The 21,786-nt window shown below is 39.7% G+C and overlaps 1 protein-coding gene across 1 annotated transcript in view; it reads right to left on the reverse strand.

Moving 5' to 3' along the window:
* Nucleotides 1-21,786, reverse strand: part of LOC137987757 (Fanconi anemia group J protein homolog) — a 71,433-nt gene that overhangs the window by 47,315 nt on the left and 2,332 nt on the right. Inside the window, exons 2-8 of the mRNA XM_068833830.1 lie at nucleotides 20,111-20,222; nucleotides 8,848-8,880; nucleotides 7,886-7,957; nucleotides 4,192-4,293; nucleotides 1,989-2,095; nucleotides 1,054-1,253; nucleotides 87-176 (exon numbers count right to left, since the gene is read on the reverse strand). Coding sequence (XP_068689931.1) covers nucleotides 87-176; nucleotides 1,054-1,253; nucleotides 1,989-2,095; nucleotides 4,192-4,293; nucleotides 7,886-7,957; nucleotides 8,848-8,880; nucleotides 20,111-20,222 — 716 coding nt within the window. The remainder of the gene's footprint in view (nucleotides 1-86; nucleotides 177-1,053; nucleotides 1,254-1,988; nucleotides 2,096-4,191; nucleotides 4,294-7,885; nucleotides 7,958-8,847; nucleotides 8,881-20,110; nucleotides 20,223-21,786) is intronic.

Genomic DNA, 21,786 nt, shown 5'->3' on the forward strand with positions numbered 1-21,786 from the left:
GAACCCTTGCAGGCTACGGGTCTAATTGTTAATTAGACTGAGAACTTCAGTTTGATCAATCATTTAATTTACATGTACACATGTACCTCACTTTCTTGTATTCAGTCTTCCGAAGCTCCCTAGAAATCTGTGCTATCTGTTTGTGTGTTCGAGTTCCAAAAAAAATCTTAGGAACCCTGCAACAAGAAAATAATACAGAATTCGTCAACAAAGATTATGAGGAAAACAAACACAACACCTTCACAAACACCTTCCGCTTGAGTATCCTTTCTCTTGCAGTACTCCAGAGATGTAGACAACAAAGAAATTTGAAAAAGACCTTGAAGTCGAAAGAGAGAAATGATGCTCGTACTTATCAAATAACTACAGTACATTTCTTTCAGATGGTCTTGATGCTAGCAGACAAGTAAAATAATAATAAAAAGAAAAAACCGATGAAACCTTTGAGCTCATAAAACATGTTTCGACAGAAACTTTTGCCATCCTCAGTTAGTAGAATACAAAGCAATGGAAGCTGAATTTATAATAAATAGAAAATGCTAATGTGAAAAATAGTAATAAAGGAGAAGAACCCTCTTTGAATCAAGAATTACACCATGTCAACCTTAAACTATTCTTTTGATTCCCACATTTTCACGCTATACTTCGTTCCGTCGTTACTATTCTTTAAATTAGCATTTTCTATTTATTATAAATTCAGCTTCCATCGCTTTGTATTCTACTAATTATAGCTGAAGAGGGAAGAAGTTTCTGTCAAAACGTGTTTTACAAACTCAAAGGTTTCGTCAATACTTTACATACTTTTACATCTTTGTTTTACCTTAATACATATGCAAAAATTTTTATCTTCCCTTTTAGCTTGATAATGACTGAAGTTCAGTCAAAAAGTTGCATGTCTTTACCGTTAGTTTTTACTTCAAATTGTTTGAAAAAACCTTTACTTGTGTCTATTATATTCCATAATTTGACTTCCTTTATTTTGTTAGAAGATATACCGGTATATACATGTATATGCTGTTATCTGCATGAGAAGAAAATAAAGGCTGTATTTACTTTATTTGTCCTGATTTGGTGTCAGTCTTGCCCCCCACATCAGAAGAGCACTTCTCTTTATTTTCAAGAGAGCCGTCGACTCCCAGAGAAATGTTTTCCCCTGATGAAACTCTTGATGATTCCAGGGGACTATGGATTGAGTCGTCTTCACAGATGGTTTCTGGGCCTGTCTGGATACGCCTCTTTTTTGAGGGCACTGTCTAGAATTTAACCAAATTACTATGATTTGCTAGTGCCATTAAGAATAAAAACAACAGATCAACAGTCCTTTCTAATAGTCTTGATTTATTTCCTTTCTTATGCCTGCACTTTTGAAGATGAGAAACTTTATTTGCACCACAACTTTGTTTGATTTGGTGACTATGTACATGAACATGTACCATACCAATTAATTTCCAACAATACCATTTTGGCACGCAAACAAAAAGACCAAAGCTCAGCTAATTTTCTTAACACTTATATCATGACACTATCTGTACCCACTATATTAAAACATTTTTGTTATTCCCTTAGTTGTATTTTCCAATAGCTGAGCAGCAAAAGAAGTGGAAAATGTTTACTACACACCTGTCTGAAGTCTAAGCACAAGGGGCGTTAGCTTATAAGTCATGTGCTCAATGGTTTCGTCAGTTTCTTTTTTTGCTGTCAGTCATTGTTGACTAAAATTTCAGAGCTCCAGTTCCCACCCAACAGTGTCAGTTGGATATTCATTACTACAGGTAAGATTGTTAGCATTACGTGCCCAACCTTACATATGCTGTGTAGGCTTTCAATAGTTATATATAAAATTAATGTATGCATTTATTGTATTATATCATGCTACGCTGAGTTTGTTTGTGTAATAAAAATAATAGTCAGTTGGCAGTGCATGGTCAGCTTAACAATATTAGCTCCTACAGTTGTGTGAGAATTAGTTAATATGTAAGAACACATACTTGATTCCCTGGAGTTCTGAAGCGTTTCTTGGTTGGCTGGAAATCATCATCAGAGGCGCTTCCAGAACCAGAGTTCCCAATAAGAGAAGCACTTTTGTCAGTTTCTTCTGTAGAAAATTCACAAACAAAACCAGTAGAATTAATCTCCTTGATGAAATAAATCTCTAGTCTGAAGGGTGATGAAAAACCTTAAAATAAATTTCTGGAAGCTAAACTGAAAAGGCCAACAAATGAACCAACAGAGATGTAGAAAGAAATAATAATAATAATAATAATAATAATAATAATAATAATAATAATAATAATAATAATAATTAGCACCAATATTCCTAGCCACCCTTCCCGCAATATAACAGTTTTTGGCCATGGCAAAGGCTACGCACACTCAATCCCAACAGAGATCAACGAACACTTTTCATTCATTAAAAATTAATATTCTGCTTTTATGTCACCATGGTTCCAACAATGGCAATGCTCCTCCATTTCCCATATAAACTACTAACTACCCAAAATACCTCAATTCACTCTGTCAAAGGGATAGCGCTTCGAACAACAGCTACATGTACCAAATATTTTTGTTGCTATGGATAATTATTATTGTGTGCATGCAGTGGTTTCAATGACCAACAGTCTACAAAAAGCATTGGCCATTTAATTTAGAGAAGTTGGCTAGTTTTTTCGCTAAATTGAAAATAACATGTAAGTCCCTATAATGCTTATTTTTTCCCTGTTTTTAACTTTTCATTGAAATATTTATAGTGTCTGGAGCATAGCACTTCAAACAATTTCCCCCAATAGTATAACCATGTACTTTAGCAGACCCAAACAATTTTGGCCGAGCCAGTTAGGTACTGGTAACTAATGACATCAAACAAGCAACCCAGTCAAAATGTGCAGGCAGCCGGCTATTTGGCCGCCTACAGAGAAATATCTGGCGCTTAATTCACACGTGTCAGGCTTATATTCTGGACAAGGTTGTTTTGAGTTGTTGCTCATCACTGTAAATTACAAATAATTATACTAATCTTATAAAAGTATTATAATTTTTTCTTACTATGTTGTCCCTTTAATCACCACGTTTCGACTGCGTACTGCTAGCCTCCATCGTTTCTCAGGCTATAAGGTCTCTTCTAAACTTCTAGTTCAAAATAATTGTAACTAAAAAATACATCACGCAACCCCGAGCCGCAAACAACCGCTTCTGCCAGTCACGGTTGTTGCAAGTACAAACAATTGACATTGGCACAGGGACTCAGCAAATTTCTAAATTTGTTCATATGGTATCAGGTATGTAGCCCCGGAACCCATACCTTTCCATTGAGATGATATGTTGCTCAAATGATTTGAAGAGTTCAATTGAAATCAATTGAATTTTTAATTTTTTCACACTTTGACAGTTGAAAACTTGCTTGTACTATAGTTATCCTTTTTTCTAATAATGCTTCTGGCAGAATTTACATGTAACTTCAGTTTGAAAATTGAAGGTCTAGTCTGACTCTTTATTACTTTTATCTTTAGTTAATGCTATCTAATAGGGGCTCTGTTTACCCTAAAATGCACCAGATGCAACCATTTGAAGCCAATATTTTCAAAATTTTCCAGGGGAGCATGCCCCCCGGGACCCCCCTGATATGCAAATCCTTTGGCCTCTGCTGCCTAGGTATTACTATAGCCAGCTTGCCTACATGTACTACTCAAAAACATTTTGACTGGGCTGAAAGAAGTAACTTGTTCATTTCTTGTTCACATATATCTCTTCAGAAAAATGTTTGTAAGAATTAAGTCTTAATGAAAATCTTGAGCTGTTTGTTAAGTCTTTATAAAAATGTTGGATGATAGTTTACACTTAGGATGCTAGTGGCTGTTCTGACGATTCAAAATGGATTAACATTCTCGATTTCTTTGACATCATTAGTTACTAGAACCCAACTGGCTCAGCCAAAAACCAAAGGTCCCACTAAAATGAGGGGATGCACTATGAGGGAAAATTTTTTGAAGTACTACTTTCCTGACTCTATTGCTATTTCAACAAAAAGTTACAAAAAGGGGGAAAATAAGCATAACGGGGACTTTGAGACAGATTAAGATTAAGATTAAAATTCATTTTGACAAAATGACAATAGTTGGGTACCCTACTCAAACCATGCAGCAGCCAACTTTAAATTTTATTGAAATCCCTGCATGTGATTTTTGTTCAACAAACCTAAAGTTGAAACTGGAGAAGGTACACACATTCCCCCATCATCTTTTGCTGCTTGACAGGTGTCCTGTTGGAAATACTCACTTTTGGAGATTATCTGCAAGTCTAAGGAATAACAATAATAAATTGCAAAATTTATAAAATATGGAATTTCTGGCGTTCGAGTGTACATGTATACAAATTATAGCCAGAAATGAAATATTTCTGCGGCACTGGAGCAGTGGTGACTGGAAACAGTCCAGTCGAGGTACATTACGGGTTGCCAGGGAGGGCTATATAAGAGACGTGTATCACGTGGGATAATCATTCTAGGCCAACACCTCATTTGACCTTCGATATTCTTAAGTTCATCTTTTTTCAATGATCTTTTCCTGGAGGGAGCCGATGTCGTTAGAATTGCCGAGTCGTCAATTGCCAAGAAAAATCAGAGTCTGTTAGCTTCTATGCCAACAATTCAGACCAGAACTCAGACCAAACTGGGATCCTGTTTTGCTTGTAACAAGCCAGGACATTGGAGGGCTCAGTGTCCTCTCAATTCTTCCAAGTTTCAGTCTGCTCAATGACTAGCCGCAGATCAAGACGCTCAAGGACAGGTTGAAGGTGTTGTCAATTCCATATTTGCTTCTAATGATCTAACTGTCAATTGCCATGATGAAATTTCATGAGAGGGTAAAATTAGGCGCTTCAGGTTTTATTTTTAGCGTTGTACGTGATGGTTATAAAATCCCATTCGTAGCTCTCCCGCCTTTATGTCTTAGCTTATGCGGGGTTTTTTAGATCCGAGGAGGTTCTTTATATCAGAATGAATCACATTCATTTCCATGAAGGTTTCATGATTATCAAAGTAGAAAAGAGTAAGACCAACCAGCTTCGACAAGGCGATCAGGTTGTTTTTGCTCAATCAGGGGGTAGCGTCTGTCTGGTTTTCTTATTGAAAACCCACCTTAGAAAATTAGATATTGACCCCCACTCCAGTGAATTTATTAATTTTTTCCGACCATTGGTTAAAACTAAGTCCTCCTACAACATTTAGGGATCAGTTAGCTAAAAGCCTACAGAATGTAGTTTCGGATCCCTCTGTTTATGGGACTCACTCCTTTCAGTCAGGTGGAGCCTCTAGGGCTGCCAACAGTGGGGTTAGTGATAGGCTTTTCCAGCAACATGGCAGATGGAAGAGTGTCGCAGCTAAGAATGGTTACATCAAGGACGACATATCTTCACAACTTTCAGTCTCGAAGTTTTGGGGCTTTAGTTCGTTTTCTCTGCTCATCAAGCCCTATACTTTTTCTTCTAGGTTGTTGGTATAACGTATCGTTATAGTTACTGGTGCTCGGCCTAATCCGGCAAAATAAACCTAATGGTTTTTTGCTCACGTTGCATACTGCGTGGTGGAGCTGAAATAAACTACACCTGTGCATGGTTTTTTGTGTATGAGCCTTGCACTGCATATGGACTGGTTGTCAGTTAACTTGAGTCAGGCATTTGCTGGTATCAGAACTATCCAAGGATGGGGTTGAAAGATTTCTCATATTTTTAATTACTCAGTAGTGTAGAAAACTGAGTTTTGTAAGTCATTATTTTATTTATCGACATTTTACTTGTAAAATAGAGATTAACTACTTGGAGCACTCTTACATCTGCTTATAAAGCCTGGAAGAGAGCATAACGGTTCTCATCAAATAGAACAGTGCATTACAAGGACAAAGGCTCTTATTTAATTAATGTAATCTGCATACCTGGATGGACATATCTTTGTTTATACAGAATACAAGTCAGCATTGTTGCAAGTTTGTAATTTATATTGTGCTATTGCTCTTATCAGATCGACCACGTTGAATGCTCAATTGTTACCACTTTGCACACATGATACTGTTCCTTGTAGGCTTTCTTTGTACAAGTTATTCTTTCGTTTCTCCCACCCTTCCCTACGCTGCTTTTTTTTCAATAAAGCTGGACTACAGGTATAGGTGCACACCTGCCACTTTGCATTGCATGTATCAGGATGGTTGGGGTCCTTTACCCACTATTACCATCTAGATAACACTTTGCAGGCTCACATTGGTACTTGTCATTTCCAGCCGCATATTGCAGGGTGTGTCGCTGCCACCCAATTCCTTTGCCCATTAATGCTCAGGGTGTGTCACTACCACCCTCATTTGTCACATTGCTGGATGTGTTGCTGCAACACCCTTTACTACTCAGGAAGTGTCGGTGCAACCCTCATCACAGGGATGTTGCTGCCATCCCCATACAGTCACTCACAGGGTGTGATGCTGCCACCCTTCCTTGTGCTAGGGTGCACCCAATAGCTGTAGTCCCATTTACTACCAAAGGCTGCATAGTCCTGTTGTATCACTATGACATAATGCATTATACAAAGCTATGAAGTTGTTAAAGTGATATGTAAGCCATTTTGAAGGAGTCTTCTTAAAGCAGGATGAACCTAATCCCACGCTGTGATTAGCTACTCAAGTAGGCAAGAAAGAGCTACAGTACAGCCCAAAAATAATGGATGCACAAAAAGTGGCCCAAGAAGTGAAAATATCATTGTTTTTGCAGTTGACCTGCAAGAACACAAGAACATTCAAAGCGCAAGAGGTTGGAAAGCTTGCAGCAAGAAGTTGTGAAGTCAACCAAACCGCAAGATGCAAAAAGCGCAAGAAGTTAGCTTTTTCGGCTCATATGTAAAACCATTAGTTGATCTGAAATGCACACAGATTTAATAAGGCCGCTTTTAACTTTGCTTGTTTCAATCTGTTTGATATCATTCATTTTTCAAAAAGGATGCACATTAGCAGCTAAAGACGAACAATAACAATTGTGTGCGTCCAATTTGCATAACAACCATTAATTTTTATGCCCAAAAAACAAGTCGGTCATGCTTTTGTAACGTAATTCGCCGTGGCACAAATTATTCACTGAAAATTATTGCCCTGAAAAATGACATCTTGTTGCAAATTTTGTATAATTCATCACCTTCTTTCCAAGATGTTGCCACAAAGAAGTTCTTGCTATGTCAACTTCTAACTGCAAAGAAGTTTATAAAATAATGCGGCTGGTAGGATTGTGGCGCAAGGAGCTGCAAGAAGTTGATGGCTTGCGGATGCAAAAAGAAGTTCTTCCACATACATCATTTTTGGGCAGTACTGTATCTTGCAATTGCCCACTTGGGATTTCTCGCTTGGTCCCGCAAGATCAAAGATCATGATTATTTTTTTGGCCCTTTGCCTCGTAAGTGGACCATTTAAAGATTTTACACTCTTTAACACCAAAATTTAACGATTTCCCTCATCCATGGGAACCCCTTAGCTAGGGGAGAAAGGGTTTTTTACAAAAGTTCACTCACTGCCCTTTTGTATGCAATGTACTTAGATGCACACAGATTTCAATAAGCATCATGAAGTGTCCCTTGCTATTTTCTATAAACTTCACCATCACTTGTGTCTTAGAATACAGGCAATTAACGTCACAAAGTGTTCTCCAAATGCTGCTTCTCAGGTGACGATAAACTGTTGCTTTTATCCTTACCTAAAAACCACACTAACCCTAGGCCTTACGCTAATATCTTATTGCTAGAAATGGGTAGAAGAATGCTTAGACTTCTATGTCAAAATTGGGTGTTGATCTAATTAGGTGCAGTTTTGGACATACCGGTAAGTACTTAATATGTATCACAAGTTTCATATGTATAACGAACCTATCAGCGGAGATGTGTCCTCAGCACCACATGCCTTTTCACAGCATCCAATGGCTGCAGAAGCCTCAACAGCTGTCAAAAACCAATGAAGAAGTAAAAGTGAATAAAAGCATCCTTCCTGGTCTGTCAGTGTGGAAAAGAATGCACCTCTTACATGTACCCTCTGCAGAAATTGTCAAAGCTATTCAACAAAACATAAACATTTAACTGCACATGCACATTGGAGCAGTTGCCATCTTAAAAAAACATCAGTGTTGAAACGTCAACTGAAATTTCATTTAGTTTCTGCAGACCAAAGTCATCTTATCAACATTACTTTGTAGTTCCCATTTTAAACATTAGTAATGGTAATAATTATAAATTATTAGTATACCATATAAGAATGTTCGTGTGACCAGTAACCAATTTTAGACGACTGTGACTTTGTGATCTCACAAAGATGCCATCAGGCATTGCAAGCAATTGGGGGATTCAAACAGTGTTACTGTAAAAGCAATCAAAAAACGAGTCACAACTTCGGCAGTTAAACATTCAAATCTCAACATTAACGTTTACCGTTCAGGAAACAAACAAAAGTAAATTGATTTGTTCTGTCGCAACTTGCTATTTTGATCTTACTCATTGTATTTTTCTGCTATTTTGGTAACAGTTTTTTTGAAACTGTATGTAAATCATACTAAGACTGCAAAGCCACATACTGGATGAGCGTATTGGAGGAGGGATTGAGTTTTAAATGTAAGCACCTAAACATGTCTTCAAAAAGTCTGCAATAAAGATCAGTTCACCATTCCTGTGAGACCGTTTGTTTCACTGTTATTTGGCACTCACAGAGATTTTCAATTTTATGTAACATCTAAATAGTTTTAAATGGAAATTTATAACCCTGCCAACATGTTAAAATGATGTATACAGTATGTGTTATTTCTGTTCTGTTAACAAACAAGAATTAATCATTGTCCCACCTTCTTGTTCCTTTTCAAGTTTTTCCTTCTTTTCTGTTGGTCAGGAAACAAGAACTAAATAATTAAGTTATATACTCACTAATATATATAATTATGTGAGAAAGAGGTTCCCCACTAAGAAATGGCGTCCTCTGACCTATCACCATTAATTTGATTTACACATAGATGTATAATGGACCAGTTTACTCTAAGACTTACTATCATTCCAGAGAAGATTGTTACCAAGATTACACATGTACGCCAAATCAGTGTTGATTTGGCTGGCTTAAAATTAATGGCAGAGAATCTCAAAACATAGGAGACAGAGACCCTCACTGCACCCAGCAGTCATTGTTCCCTGCAGTCAGTTTCCCCACCTTCACTGTAATGTCCAGTAATGCACCTACTGTAATTAGATGCACGCCCAATTTTGACCTCCAACACAAGGTGCCCCCTTAAGTCTAAGCCTTTGCTTCCTATTTCCAACAATTAGGCAGCGTTCGATTGACCGTATTCTGGAATAGGAATACACGGAAAAGAAGTTAGATTTCTTTACGGAGATTCACATCAAACACGTGCTAAAGTGTTATTTTAAAATAATGTATCCTTATTATCCTTGGTGCTTCAAAACGCAAGACATCCCATTTTAAATCATCTCCCCGCGTATTCTTATTCCGGAATGGCATCAATCGAACGCACCCTAAGTATCAGGGTAAAGGTTAGCGTTATTTTAGCTTTAATATGGTTAATGCAGATGTTTATCCTAGGCTACTTGGGAAGAAGGATGTGACGTTAATTGTCTGTATTCTGCCACACAAAAGATGTTGAAATTGGGGAGAGGAGCAAGGGCACACTTTATGACGCTTAATGACATCTGCATGCATCTAACTATGGGCATTTCTGCACATATCTGCCCACCTTAAAGCAAGTGTCAGTGGTGTTAGTGAGGTGGCTATAATCTCCAGTTCCGCTTACCTACATGTAGTAAATAATGTAATTTATATTGTTATTATTTAACTACAGTCAGCAGAGTACAAATAACACCCAAACCGCATACAAACATCTCAGTATTTGTACTCCAGAAGACCAGTTTCACCAGTTTTTAACAAACCTATTTAATATTTAGTTTTATGAAAGTGGTAGAAATGGCAGAAAATGCCAATCTTCTCCCCCCCATCGCCAAAGAAAACAATGAATTCTTGCTTCCTAAATTTTGAGATTTTTGGCGAAGACATACTCCAAGAGACAAACAATAACCTAGACACTACAATTAACTTTCTCTGAAAAACTGACCTCAATGTATTGAAACATTGGTCCAAGTTCGTGAAACAAGCAAGGGCCATTGAAGAAATTCCTCCCAAGGAACTTGACAACCCTTTACATCATTTCTTCATTAAAGTCAGTTTTTCTCAACTGGAAGTTTACTTGGAAACCGAGATCATCGTTGTTGAGATCTATACAATCCTAATAATAAAGAATTTTCTGAATATTCCATCTTCTTTTTCCTTACATGTAATGCAAGTGTTTGAAATAAAACACACAGCGCTTTGCTTGACCATTTGATTCACAGGTTTGACAAGTTTTCGTTTTTGACCAATCAACAGCAACCTAATATAAGTACCAGAAACCTGGACGGTTGCTCGCTAGATAGTTGGTCACACGAGGAAGCATTTAAAAGTTATAAGTTGAGCTTTACGTTTTTTCTATTTTCCGACGTAAATCTCTTTTAAATATTGGACGATTTAGTGTGTTAGTAGTAACATGGGATATTTTTACTCGTCTCTTGTATTTTGACTCGCCCTACGGGCTTGCTAAAATACAGCGAGGCTCGTAAAAATATCCCACAATACTACACACTAAATCGTCCAATATCATTCTTGTGTTCACACAGACATTTTTAATCAGCAACTAAAGGAAAGAAATCCTATTTTTCATGAAACAATTATAATAAAAAAATAAAGTGAACGCCAATTTTTGAACCTTGGTATGCAACATTGTCAAGATCGCAGGGTAAACTCATCCTTTGTTTGATATTAATTTTTGCCGTGAAAAAATCTTGAATGATGCATTCTCCTCAGGAGTTAAAAGGGTCAAGAAATCTGTTGGTTCGATATACTTATAGGCTTTAAATTTCGGGTTGAAATTAAGCACTAAAAAGCCGTTGAAAAGCATGAGGCGTTGGAAAAATTAACAACCCATTGTAAATTTTTTGACAACGTTGGATTGTGTGGAAGAAAGTGTTGGAAAAGTCGTAACCCGTTGTGTGAAGAATTGAGCCTACATTGAACTGAACTGAATTAAAATAATAGAACAGTTAACGGAAATAGCATAGGAAAATGAATACTCTGAAACCCCACACAGATTCGTTTATTTACCCTAATTTAGTGATTAGCTGTTCTTGTTAAACCGGACGTGGTTTGTGGGAAAGGAAATACTGACACTTTAGTTTTTACATACCTTGATTATGGATAGCGTTTATTGAGAGAACTACGAGTTTCGAGATTTAGAGCCTTAAGAAAGGCTAATATCAATATCAAGCCTTGTAACACAGAAGGATTCAGGCAATAAAGTTTTACATGGTCCTTCGAGTCGGAATTGAAGTCTGCATTTTGAGCGAAATCATAATATGGCCTCAAAAAAGAAGCAGAAGCGTCAAGGGCATCGTCTATATGCCACAAAGTTGATGGGAGACGCAGAACAAATCATCAAAGGAAAATAAACTGAAACAAATCAAGATTTCGCTTCTTGACCGTATGTAAATCATACGCAAGTTGCACAAAGCTATTTTGGATGCCTTAAAAAAGGATGAAGAAATTGAAGAAGAAATTGCCGACGCAGGAGTGTTTAATGAGAAAATGTTAGGGCTCAATCGTGGAGATTGAAAGTGTGTTGTCACTCCATGAGTAAAGAGCCAGGGTGGGAATGGATCACCGACCCAAAATTCAACAACGGCAAGCGCTGGTAGTGCGAGCAAACATGCGAAACTGCCTTGAATAAGTTTGAAGACTTTCTTTGGGGAGCCAAGCCAGTGGTTAACATTTTGGGATAGTTTTAGGAGTGCTGTTCACGAAAACACCGATGTGTTCAACTACCTGAAAAGGCTTTTGAACGGATCCGCAACCGCAACAATCACCAGTTTACCTTTAACAGATGCCAACTACAATGCAGCAATCGAGCTCCTGAAGAATCGATTCGGGAACAAACTGTAAGTCATCATAAGTAGTCACATGGATGGCCTTCTCAAACTACCACCCCTGGAAAACACATCAGACGTTCCTAAATTACGACAAACCTATGATGAAGTTGAAGCGCATGTAAGGGACCTACAAGCTTTAGAAGTGCCTACAGAGTCTTATGGAAGTTTTCTGGTACCGGCACCTGGTAATACAAAAATTCCCGAAGATATTCGCCTGTTAGTGGGCCATGAAATGAAAGATGGGGAATGGAATCTCACTCAAATCTTACAACTTCTGCGCAGCGAAGTAGAAAATAGAGAAAGGTGTGGAGAAGTGCAAGCCCTTGCCCGAAAAGAGAATTTATACAGTCCAGAAGATCGAAGATCGAGACCGCCAAGATCGGGACCAACAAGCGCATCAGCATTGTTTTCCGGAAACCAGCCTTCAAATACAACACATTTTGCAAGCAACCGCACCCAACAGCAAGTTGCCATGTGGTGACTAACAAAGCAGCAAGAAGAGAATGCCTGTTTTGTTTGCCTTAAAAGAAACCATCTCGTAAGAGATTGCTCATCAAACATGGCCTGTTTTAATTGCTCTGGGAGACATCACGTTAGCCTATGTGACCTGCCACCACAAGAATGACAGCCGCCAACGCGAGGTCTCATCAACACCCGCTGCAAGCCTTGCAAACAAGAGCCCTTTACGTGGATCACATGATTCAATTCTGTTACAAACTGCACAAGCATTCATTGGAAATGGAAAAACCTTGACTGGAATAGGAGCGAGAGTAATTTTCGACTCAGGAAGCCAGAAAAGTTACATCACTAAACGTCTACGTGACCAGATAAAGCCGCCTACAATCAGCAATGAGCCGCTGTTGATTAAAACACTCGGAGGTGATATCACCGGAGAGCCAACTGAGTGTGAGAAGATTAAAGTCAGTGTGGGAAATGTAAACATAAACAAGTGGTTGTCACGAGAAATTGAAGCCTTTGATGTACCCACAATTTGCACACCAATCGGAAGTCAAGAGATTGACACTGCCAAGGAACAGCTGACGGTGACCATGGAAACGAAGATCTAGAAATTGACATGCCAATTGGCAATGATTTTATGTCGGTATTTTTCACTGGACAGACGAAAATGGGGGAAGAGCGGCCAGGGGCCTGTGGCGAGTTGTACTATCCTGGGATGGGTACTATCGGGTCCTGTCCCCAGCCAGAAGAAAAGTACAAGGCTTTCAAGCGTCAATTTCGACTCAACACAGGTGCTAAAGGTTACCTGCGGACTGAAAAGTGAATGTCCCACAGACGAGCTCCTTAAGCGGCTATGGGATCTAGATTCAATTGGAATCAGAGAGAAAGAAACAGTCCACGGCGCATTTCTAAAGAACGTTTCCTTCGCAAACGGCTGATATTGTGTAAAACTGCCCTAAAAGGAAAACCGCGACCTCCTACCTGATAACTATGATCTCAGCATGGCGAGACTGAACAATCTGGTAAGACGTCTGAGAAAAGAGCCTTCTGTTCATGAAAGAGTACCACCAGATCTTCCAAGATCAATTGCATCATGGAATCATTGAACGCGTAGATGAAACTGAAGAACAGTTACCAGGTCAGTCAGACGCATTATTTGCCCCATCATGCAGTTATCAGAACCGATGCCTTAACGACTAAATTGAGAGTAGTGTTTGACGCAAGAGCCAAAGTAAAAGTGACACCAAACTGCCCTTCCCTGAATGATTGCACTTACACTGGCACACCACTGACCCCTGGTATTGCAGACATCCTGATGTGTTTCGGAGCCCATAAAGTTGGACTAGTCACCGATATCGAGAAAGCCTTAAGTTTCTTAACATCGCAGTAGATGAGCAATTTTTGTGGGTTGATGACGTCACTGTGGACGATCCAAACGTCGAGGTCTACCGCTTCTGCCACATTATCTTCACTATGAATTGTTCCCCGTTCCTACTCAACGCAACATTACGACACCACGTCACCATTACTAATAATGCACACAACCCAGCCTTAGCAGAGCATATTCTAGCAGGCCTATACGTAGATGATTTGATGACTAGCCGTGAAGACAATAAAGAAACATATTCCATTTTCAAAGAGACTAATTCTTCCTTCGCAGCTGGAGGAATCAACTTACGTAAATGGGCGTGGAACTGAAGAGGAGTAATTGAGAAGATCTCAAGTAACCGAATTAGGAAAAAGCACCTCGAGAGAGAGGAATCAGCCTCAGATCAAGAGGAGTCTTGTGCGAAAATCACAGTTGGTGGCCTTGATGAAATTGATCCCACAAAGGAATATAAAGTCCTCAGAACAAATTGGAACCTGGAGGAAGACAGGAGCCTAGAGCCTAAAAAGCGAAACATTCTCCGAATTGCAGCCAAACTATTTGACCTTCTTGCACTGATATCCCCAGTAATGGTGTTGTTAAGAATGCTATTACAAGAGCTTTGCCTGAACAAGTGTGAATGGGACAGCCTCATCCCTCAACCTGGAAGAAACCGCCAACAAAAGTGGGTGACTGACCTGGAAAATGTTAGCAAAATGACTGTGAGCCGCTACTACTTCCTGGAAGAAAGAAGAGTGAAGTTTGCAACCCTACACGGGTACGGAGATGCTTCGAAGGAGCACATTGCAAAGTTGTCTACCTGTGCATTGAAACTGAAGATGGCTACAAAACAAGCCTCGTTGCATCCAAGAGCAGAGTCACGCCCTCTTCGCCTATGAGTATCCCTAGACTCGAGTTGCTTGCCGCACTAATCCTGGCCGGTTTGAACTCTTCTGTACAAGAAGCCTTAGCCCAGGTGTTGAACAACAGAGAAGTCTTTTGCTGGACCGACAGTATTACAGTGTTCTACTGGATCCGATCCAACAAAGAGTACAAGCAGTTCGTGCAGAACCGAATAGACGAGATTCACAAGTTGATCGATGTGAAGAGCTGGCGTCACTGTCCTGGAGTTGAGAATCCTGCTGACGTTGGCTCCAGAGGATGTCTCGCATCTGAGCTCATTAAGAACAGCTTGTGGTGGGAGGGTCTGGTTCAACGAGTACCTTGTAGGGCTGAGGGAATTCCATCATTGCAGAACCAAACGAGATCCAAATGAGGTGAAGGTTGGAGACGTACTCATTATTCATGATGAGAGTCTATCGAGGAGCAAGTGGGGATTAGGAGAGATCTGCAGATCGCAGCATCCAAGAGCTGATCGAGAGCAGCAATGGACACAAACGAGGTGCTGTATTGCAGATCATTAGCAAGAAGGGAAAGCCATCAATGTTAGGAGACCAGTACAGACGCTTTTCTCACTGGAAGTGAACACTGGAAACCCGCCTGAAAATGGACATCACAGAGTCAAACAAGTCGGAATTGTTCAGCAGCCTGACCATCCAGTGGAAATTGTGAGATCACCGAGACGAGCCGCAGCAGCCACTGCAGACAAGATTAGGAGACTTCTTGACCAACAGTGAGCAGTTGGTCAAGGGGAGAGTGTTAAGAAATCGAGCCTACATTGAACTGAACTGAATTAAAATAATAGAACAATTAATGGAAATAGCCTATAGGAAAATGAAAATTTGTGAAACCGCAAACAGATTCGTTTATTTACCCTAATTTAGTGATTATCTGTTCTTGTTAAACCAGACGTGGTTTGTGGGAAAGGAAAATTAATACTGAAACTTTAGTTTTTTACATACCTTGATTACGGATAGCGTTTATTGACAGGACTACGAGTTTCGAGATTTAGAGCCTTACGGAATATCAAGCCTTGTAACACAGAAGGATTCAGCCAATAAAGTTTTACACATTGTGAATTTTTTGACGACCCTGGATTGTGTGGAAGAAAGTGTATGTGGGAGCGTTGAAAGTGTTGGAAAAGCCATCAATTTTGGTGACCCCTTGGTAACCTGTTGGTAAATCGTTGGAAATGTGTTGGAATTTACCCGTTCAACAGGAAAGCGTTAGTGTCATGTTTTCTCGTGAGAGGTCACATATTTATTCAATTTCAATTCACGTTTTGCTTCAAACATTGCGCCCATTTCTGTTCCAGACCTGTTGTTTCTTCTAATCAAGACAAACTGTGCCAAAGCCATGCCTCACCCTTGACATCTCAGTGCAGTAATCATGATTGCAGTATCATGTTTTCCTCCCCTCAAGGAGATGACACCACAGGATTTAGTTTACTTCTCCAGCATTCCTCCTACATTGTACTGCTGTAAAAAAAAACCGAGTGCAAACAGGGCTTTTCCCTCATAAAATCCAGGTGGATTTTGACATTTCTGGTAGATGAGAACTGGTTTTCAACTTGGCTTGGAGTGCACTGTATGCAAAATTAACCAAAACCTTCCCTTGGCATTGCTTCATCGTTCAGTGATCAACAAGTACATGTACGGTACCACCTAGCTTATAGAACTCAACCAACCTGCATCTTGCAGGGCCCTTCTTAAAACACCCCGATCCTATTCCAAACTTCCAGTCAGGGTTAGAGTTGTCCCCAAGAAATATCAGGAAATTGCATCTCAGGTTGTAAGTGCTTGTAACCCTATACTGTAGTTCGAGTCCTTCCACAGGACTGTTTGTATGATGTCATTGGACCAGTGTAATAATTTGTTGACTTGGCTCTTCCCTTTGGCCTACATGTGCAATCCCCACCATTTATCACCTCATCTACATTTGTAGCTAAATTTGTTAAGAATGGATTCTCACACACAATCACGACTTACTAGGTTTTTTTTGCATTATCTGGATGAATTTCACACACTGAGCTTACCAAACTGGCCAATATGCCAAGAACAATCTTGGTCTGTGTGTTCAGCTATTCACAGAAGTAGGAATCCACTTCACCCACTGCAGATAAACTTGAGTGATCCACCACCTGCCTGACTGTCTTGGGTATTGGGTTGGACTCTAACTTTCCTCACATTGCAAGCTCTCTTTCCATTATGGCCCTCCTGGAATTCTGGTCATTTAAGATGCATTGTGTGGGGAAAAAACTGGAATATCTCATCAGCAATCTTCAGAATGCTTGCAAGGTTATTCCTCAGAGAGGCACCTTTCCTTGGGGCATGAATAACCTCGAGAGATGAGACACTTGTCTCTAGAGACGAGACTCTCGTCTCACGAGAATCACTGAAGCCGAAAGATTGGCATAAATTTTTATAGAAGTTCGATGGTTACACGAACGTTTGCAAATTTAAATGACAAAACGACACTCATGGCGAGCGTCAAACACGAGTCAAAATTACAATACTGTTAAAACTGAAAAATGAATCATGCCAATTGGCAACATTTCACTGCGGTGGCATTGTAAACAGATCTCTGTTCACTTCTAGAGGAACTTTGCTTTCCCAAAACACCGTATGAAATTGAACGAATTTGGATAGTTTGTGCCAAATTACAGCTGTTTTGCCCACAGTTTGTAACTCCCACATTAAGTCGATCCGCCGACACGTTTTAGTGTAAATGACTGCAAGCAAGTAGAAACTACATATACAGTAAGACTTAGCTGCTACGGTAAATGAAAACAAACTCGACTTTGATGACTTCACTTTTGAGAATGTCATCCACAAAACATAATTCATTCAACAGATCGTTTTCATTGTCACGCAACAACAAAATTCGAAACCGTTCAATAAAAAAGGCCAAGAACTTGGAATGTTGTACAAAACAAATTTATTTTCGACCTCTCCAATTCTCAGGTCTGTGCAACTAGTACATCTTATCTGAGTTATTTGTCAGAGCGTTTCACGCAACTTAAAGTAATAGAGTTTTGTGAAGAGACACCACGGTCGACGAACATTTGCCATGAAAGCGCTTACAGTGTACATTGTATTTTTCGTTCATGAATTAAACAAATGTGTATGAACACATCTCCTAAAGTCGCGCCTACATTTTCAACCTCGGATAATGCATTTTTCGTGCTCTCATTGGTTCACTCAATCTCGGTTATCACCTCATATACCTTAGTTTGACCTTATATGGCAAATGATTGCGCTAAGCGTTGCTAAGCTAAACGTTTTTTCGCCGGAAAGCGAAATTTCTCTCTGAATAAAGCACAAAAAAGATGTTTTTGTGTAGAGTCTGGATCAATTTCGATGCTTAGAAGTACGCGAAATGGAAAGAAATGTTTTTGTGATGAGCCTTCGTCTGTCTGACCACAAGGTATTATATAACATCACATCTTCATCAAGTTTTTTCGATCTCGCTCCGATTTTCTCACTTTTTTCGCTCGTATTTTGTACTTCCAAACTTTTGGATTTTAAGGAATTTAATAAAACAATTATTCCATTCGCACTTGTTAGATATGAGACTGGTTATAGCCAACTCTGCACTACGCACCTTGGTGGCTATTTACCATCTCATATCCAACGCGTGCTCATGGGATGATTGGTAAATAAACGAACACCGCGTTCTCTTAATTTGCCGCCTGGTAAACTCGCTTGAATTTGAAAGACAAATTTTTATGGCAGTTCGATGGATTTAAGCTTTAAGTACTGCTGCAGGAAATTGATCAATTAACAGTGTTTACATGCGGCCGCGCAAGTTTGTCGAAACATTTCTTCGTGAAATCAACTTCGTATGTAGATTTCAAGGCCAGATTCGAGGCCTAAATGTTGACTCGCAAAGGCAATAATACACCACCGCCAACCGCATGCTGCTTCACAAGTTTATGGAAACACTTCTTCTCGACAGCAACTCCGAATGAAAGTACAGTGTAGGTAGATTTCACGTGCCGATTCGAGGGTTAAAATTTAATGTGCACACAATAACAAACCACCGCCAACCGCATGCTGCTCTAGAGACGAGATTCTCGTCTTGCGAGAGGGTGGTAACTTACTTTTGAGTGGTACTGTAATTCCTTCCCTTTTATTGCCTACCACAAGCATGGGAAAAGGCAACATTATTGTTGATGCATTGTTTTGATTTTCAGCAACTTTGCCAACTGGACCTTCATGCAGCTCTTGCGCATGTTCCAGTGGCCCATCACTGCTTGGTGCACTTTCTCTAATCTCACACTGATAAATGCTGTTTTTTAACCCTACCAATGATTTTGTCCCATCCACACATCACGTTCATGGCCCCGCACAACATCACTTCTTGGAATTCTGTAGCCAGGATGCTTCCACTGATCCTCATTAGATCCCTTTAATGCATTGCATGGTGCTCTTTTAACTGATTGCAGGCTTCACCCCTCCACCAAAAAGATGATCTTTTCAACTATTCGCTTTTTACCCACTAACTATGGCTATTCTTATCCTCTCACTAACTGTCTTCAGCTTCAGCATCTCCTAGAGGTATTCCCATACATGCACCTCTCTGCATCAGCCTGTGACAGCTGATCTGATGTTGCCTGCTTTGCACAGTTCATTGGACTTGGCAAATTCATCAACCTTTGCAGGTTTTGTTCATGCTGGTGATTCAAAAGTGAATGGTATTTTTGACCTGATGGTTCACCTGACAGCTGCAGATGTTAAAGTGGACTCCCTTGAAGGAAAAGCTAAAGCTTTATGGTGGGTATCAAAAGCTTAAAGACACTTCCATCAGGGTTGTTTTATTTATCTGTGCTATAGTTCCATCCCTCTATGTGCAGAGGTCCCTTAAACAACTTGCCTTCCTTTGCAGGTAAGGCACTGGGCCACTTTTCCTTGACCAAGATGGACGCCTTCTTTCAAGTTTGGCTGGTCAGCGGTCTCCTTCGCAAGTTTCCAGGTCACATCTTCACAATAGCCAGGGCAAAAACTGCAGCTCAGGGAGGTCCCCTAGACCATTATTGTAATCAAGACAATGCGCGTGCATCAAGAGGTGCTTACCTGCTATGTTGCACACCATTGGGCACCATACTGTTACAGTAGTAGCAACATCACTTGTTTAATAGGTACAACCATCATTTACTTGTCATTTGGACATCAGGGCTACATGTACATGGCGACTGCACTGAAACTATCTGGGGGCCAATGACTGGGTTGCCAGGAATTGCCAGCAATTTGAGTGGTCTCTTGTCCATCTAGGAGTGGAAGCTCCTGGATGTCACAGGCACCCAACCTCAACTTAGCAATGCAGTTGTTAAAATTAATAATACAAAATCTACACGTACTGACCATATTCTGCAGATTGCCAAGCCAAACAAGAACACAACAATGCCAAGCTCTTTCCACTTCCTGTGGGACTTTCCAGAAGAGAATTCTGACGCCTCTCAATACCTTTGATAATCTGTCGAAGTGTAATATACCATTTGTTAATTAACAGAAGCGAAATTGGAAAGGAAACCATGAAAAATTCACTCTTTAATGGCTTTAAAACCCATGACCACTGCCCTGCCAGCGTAATGCTCAGAATAAGAATTGAGCTTTCATCCAACTTTTTTACTTCACGGTACCGCCTGAAAGTATTGACCCCTTTACCGTGTCATTGCTGCGTCATTCTGTCGCCGCTTTCCCTTGGTATTCCTGCGGTAGGCTGATTTTCTGCCAAAGGAAATTATTTTACGGCTAGGCTCTAAAGTTGCTGCGGAAATCAACTGCGGTAAACCGTCGGTAATTAAAAGTCCGCAGTAGAGTTGCCAAGGGTTTTTGTTGACTTTGTGTTTCGATAACCCAGATTGTAATGTTGAAATCCCACCAAAGAACAGAAACTGAACAAGTTTCAGCTGAAAATTGCAAACAGCAAAGAGGATCATAGCAGCTAGTCATGGACCTTGGTTGCCTTTTCCTTTTACAAGTGAAGAGAATATGCGTAGCCAGATTCCAACCACATTTGAAACCTTCTTTGCAACATACAGTCGAGCCTCCCTTAGCGACCACCTCTCGTAAGTGACCACCTCTCATAAGCAACCACTTTTCCAAAATACAAAAAGTCTTCAAGTTAAATTACTATAGACTTTTAGAGATGATTTTTTAAATTTTCAATTGTTTTTACCTCCCGTAGGCAACCACTTGACACACAATCTGCTGAATCTCTCACGGACGGAAATTGAAAAATGTATCATTGTAACATATTGGTGACATCAATACAGCGGACGCCGTAAATACACAGTTGGCGTGTCTCTCTCAGCATTGAAACAATTGATAAAATACACATGCACTTTAATGTACACTGAAATTAACTACAGTAATCAGGTTGAACCCCCTGTAGGAAAAAAACTCTCTTTTCTTGTAAATAGCATGCAAGTACATGCATGACTCTATCAACCTTGCAATACTCAACAAAAAAATGTGGCGACGCTGTATTAAACAAGGTAAACTAGATTAAGTAACAAACAAACAAGAAAACAAACGCAGAAGGTTGTCTGTTTTACACTTGAATTGTAACATTGCAAAAAGGCCGTTTATTGTTTGCTCCCAAATCAGGCAGGTTGCCCGCAGCAAAGATGGGGGGTCAATACTTTCAGGCAGTACTGTAACTGTTAGTGTTCTAGACAAAGACTTAGTTGTAAACAGTGAACATTAATCTTTCACTAATAATTGGTAATAATTGATCTAATAATTCTGCATTTTAAATTTGAGTGCTTCATAAGGTGGCCAGTGAGGCTAAAAGGCTGTAGTTGACATTGTCACGATACAGACCAATTTCCTTGTAAAGTAACTTGGTATATACATGTATAATGGTAACATCCGTCCACATAAATTTAAAAAAAAAAAGGATGAGAGGCTATTACTAGTAGTAGCTATCACAAAGTGCCAACGAGACGGGAGAGGACAAAACGCAGAGCCCTACTCCATGGAGTACCCTATGGAGTACCTAAATGGAGTACCCCTAAAAATCATTTCTCGGTCAA

Source organism: Montipora foliosa, unplaced genomic scaffold (genome assembly GCF_036669935.1).
Source record: "Montipora foliosa isolate CH-2021 unplaced genomic scaffold, ASM3666993v2 scaffold_388, whole genome shotgun sequence".
Lineage (NCBI taxonomy): Eukaryota > Metazoa > Cnidaria > Anthozoa > Scleractinia > Acroporidae > Montipora > Montipora foliosa.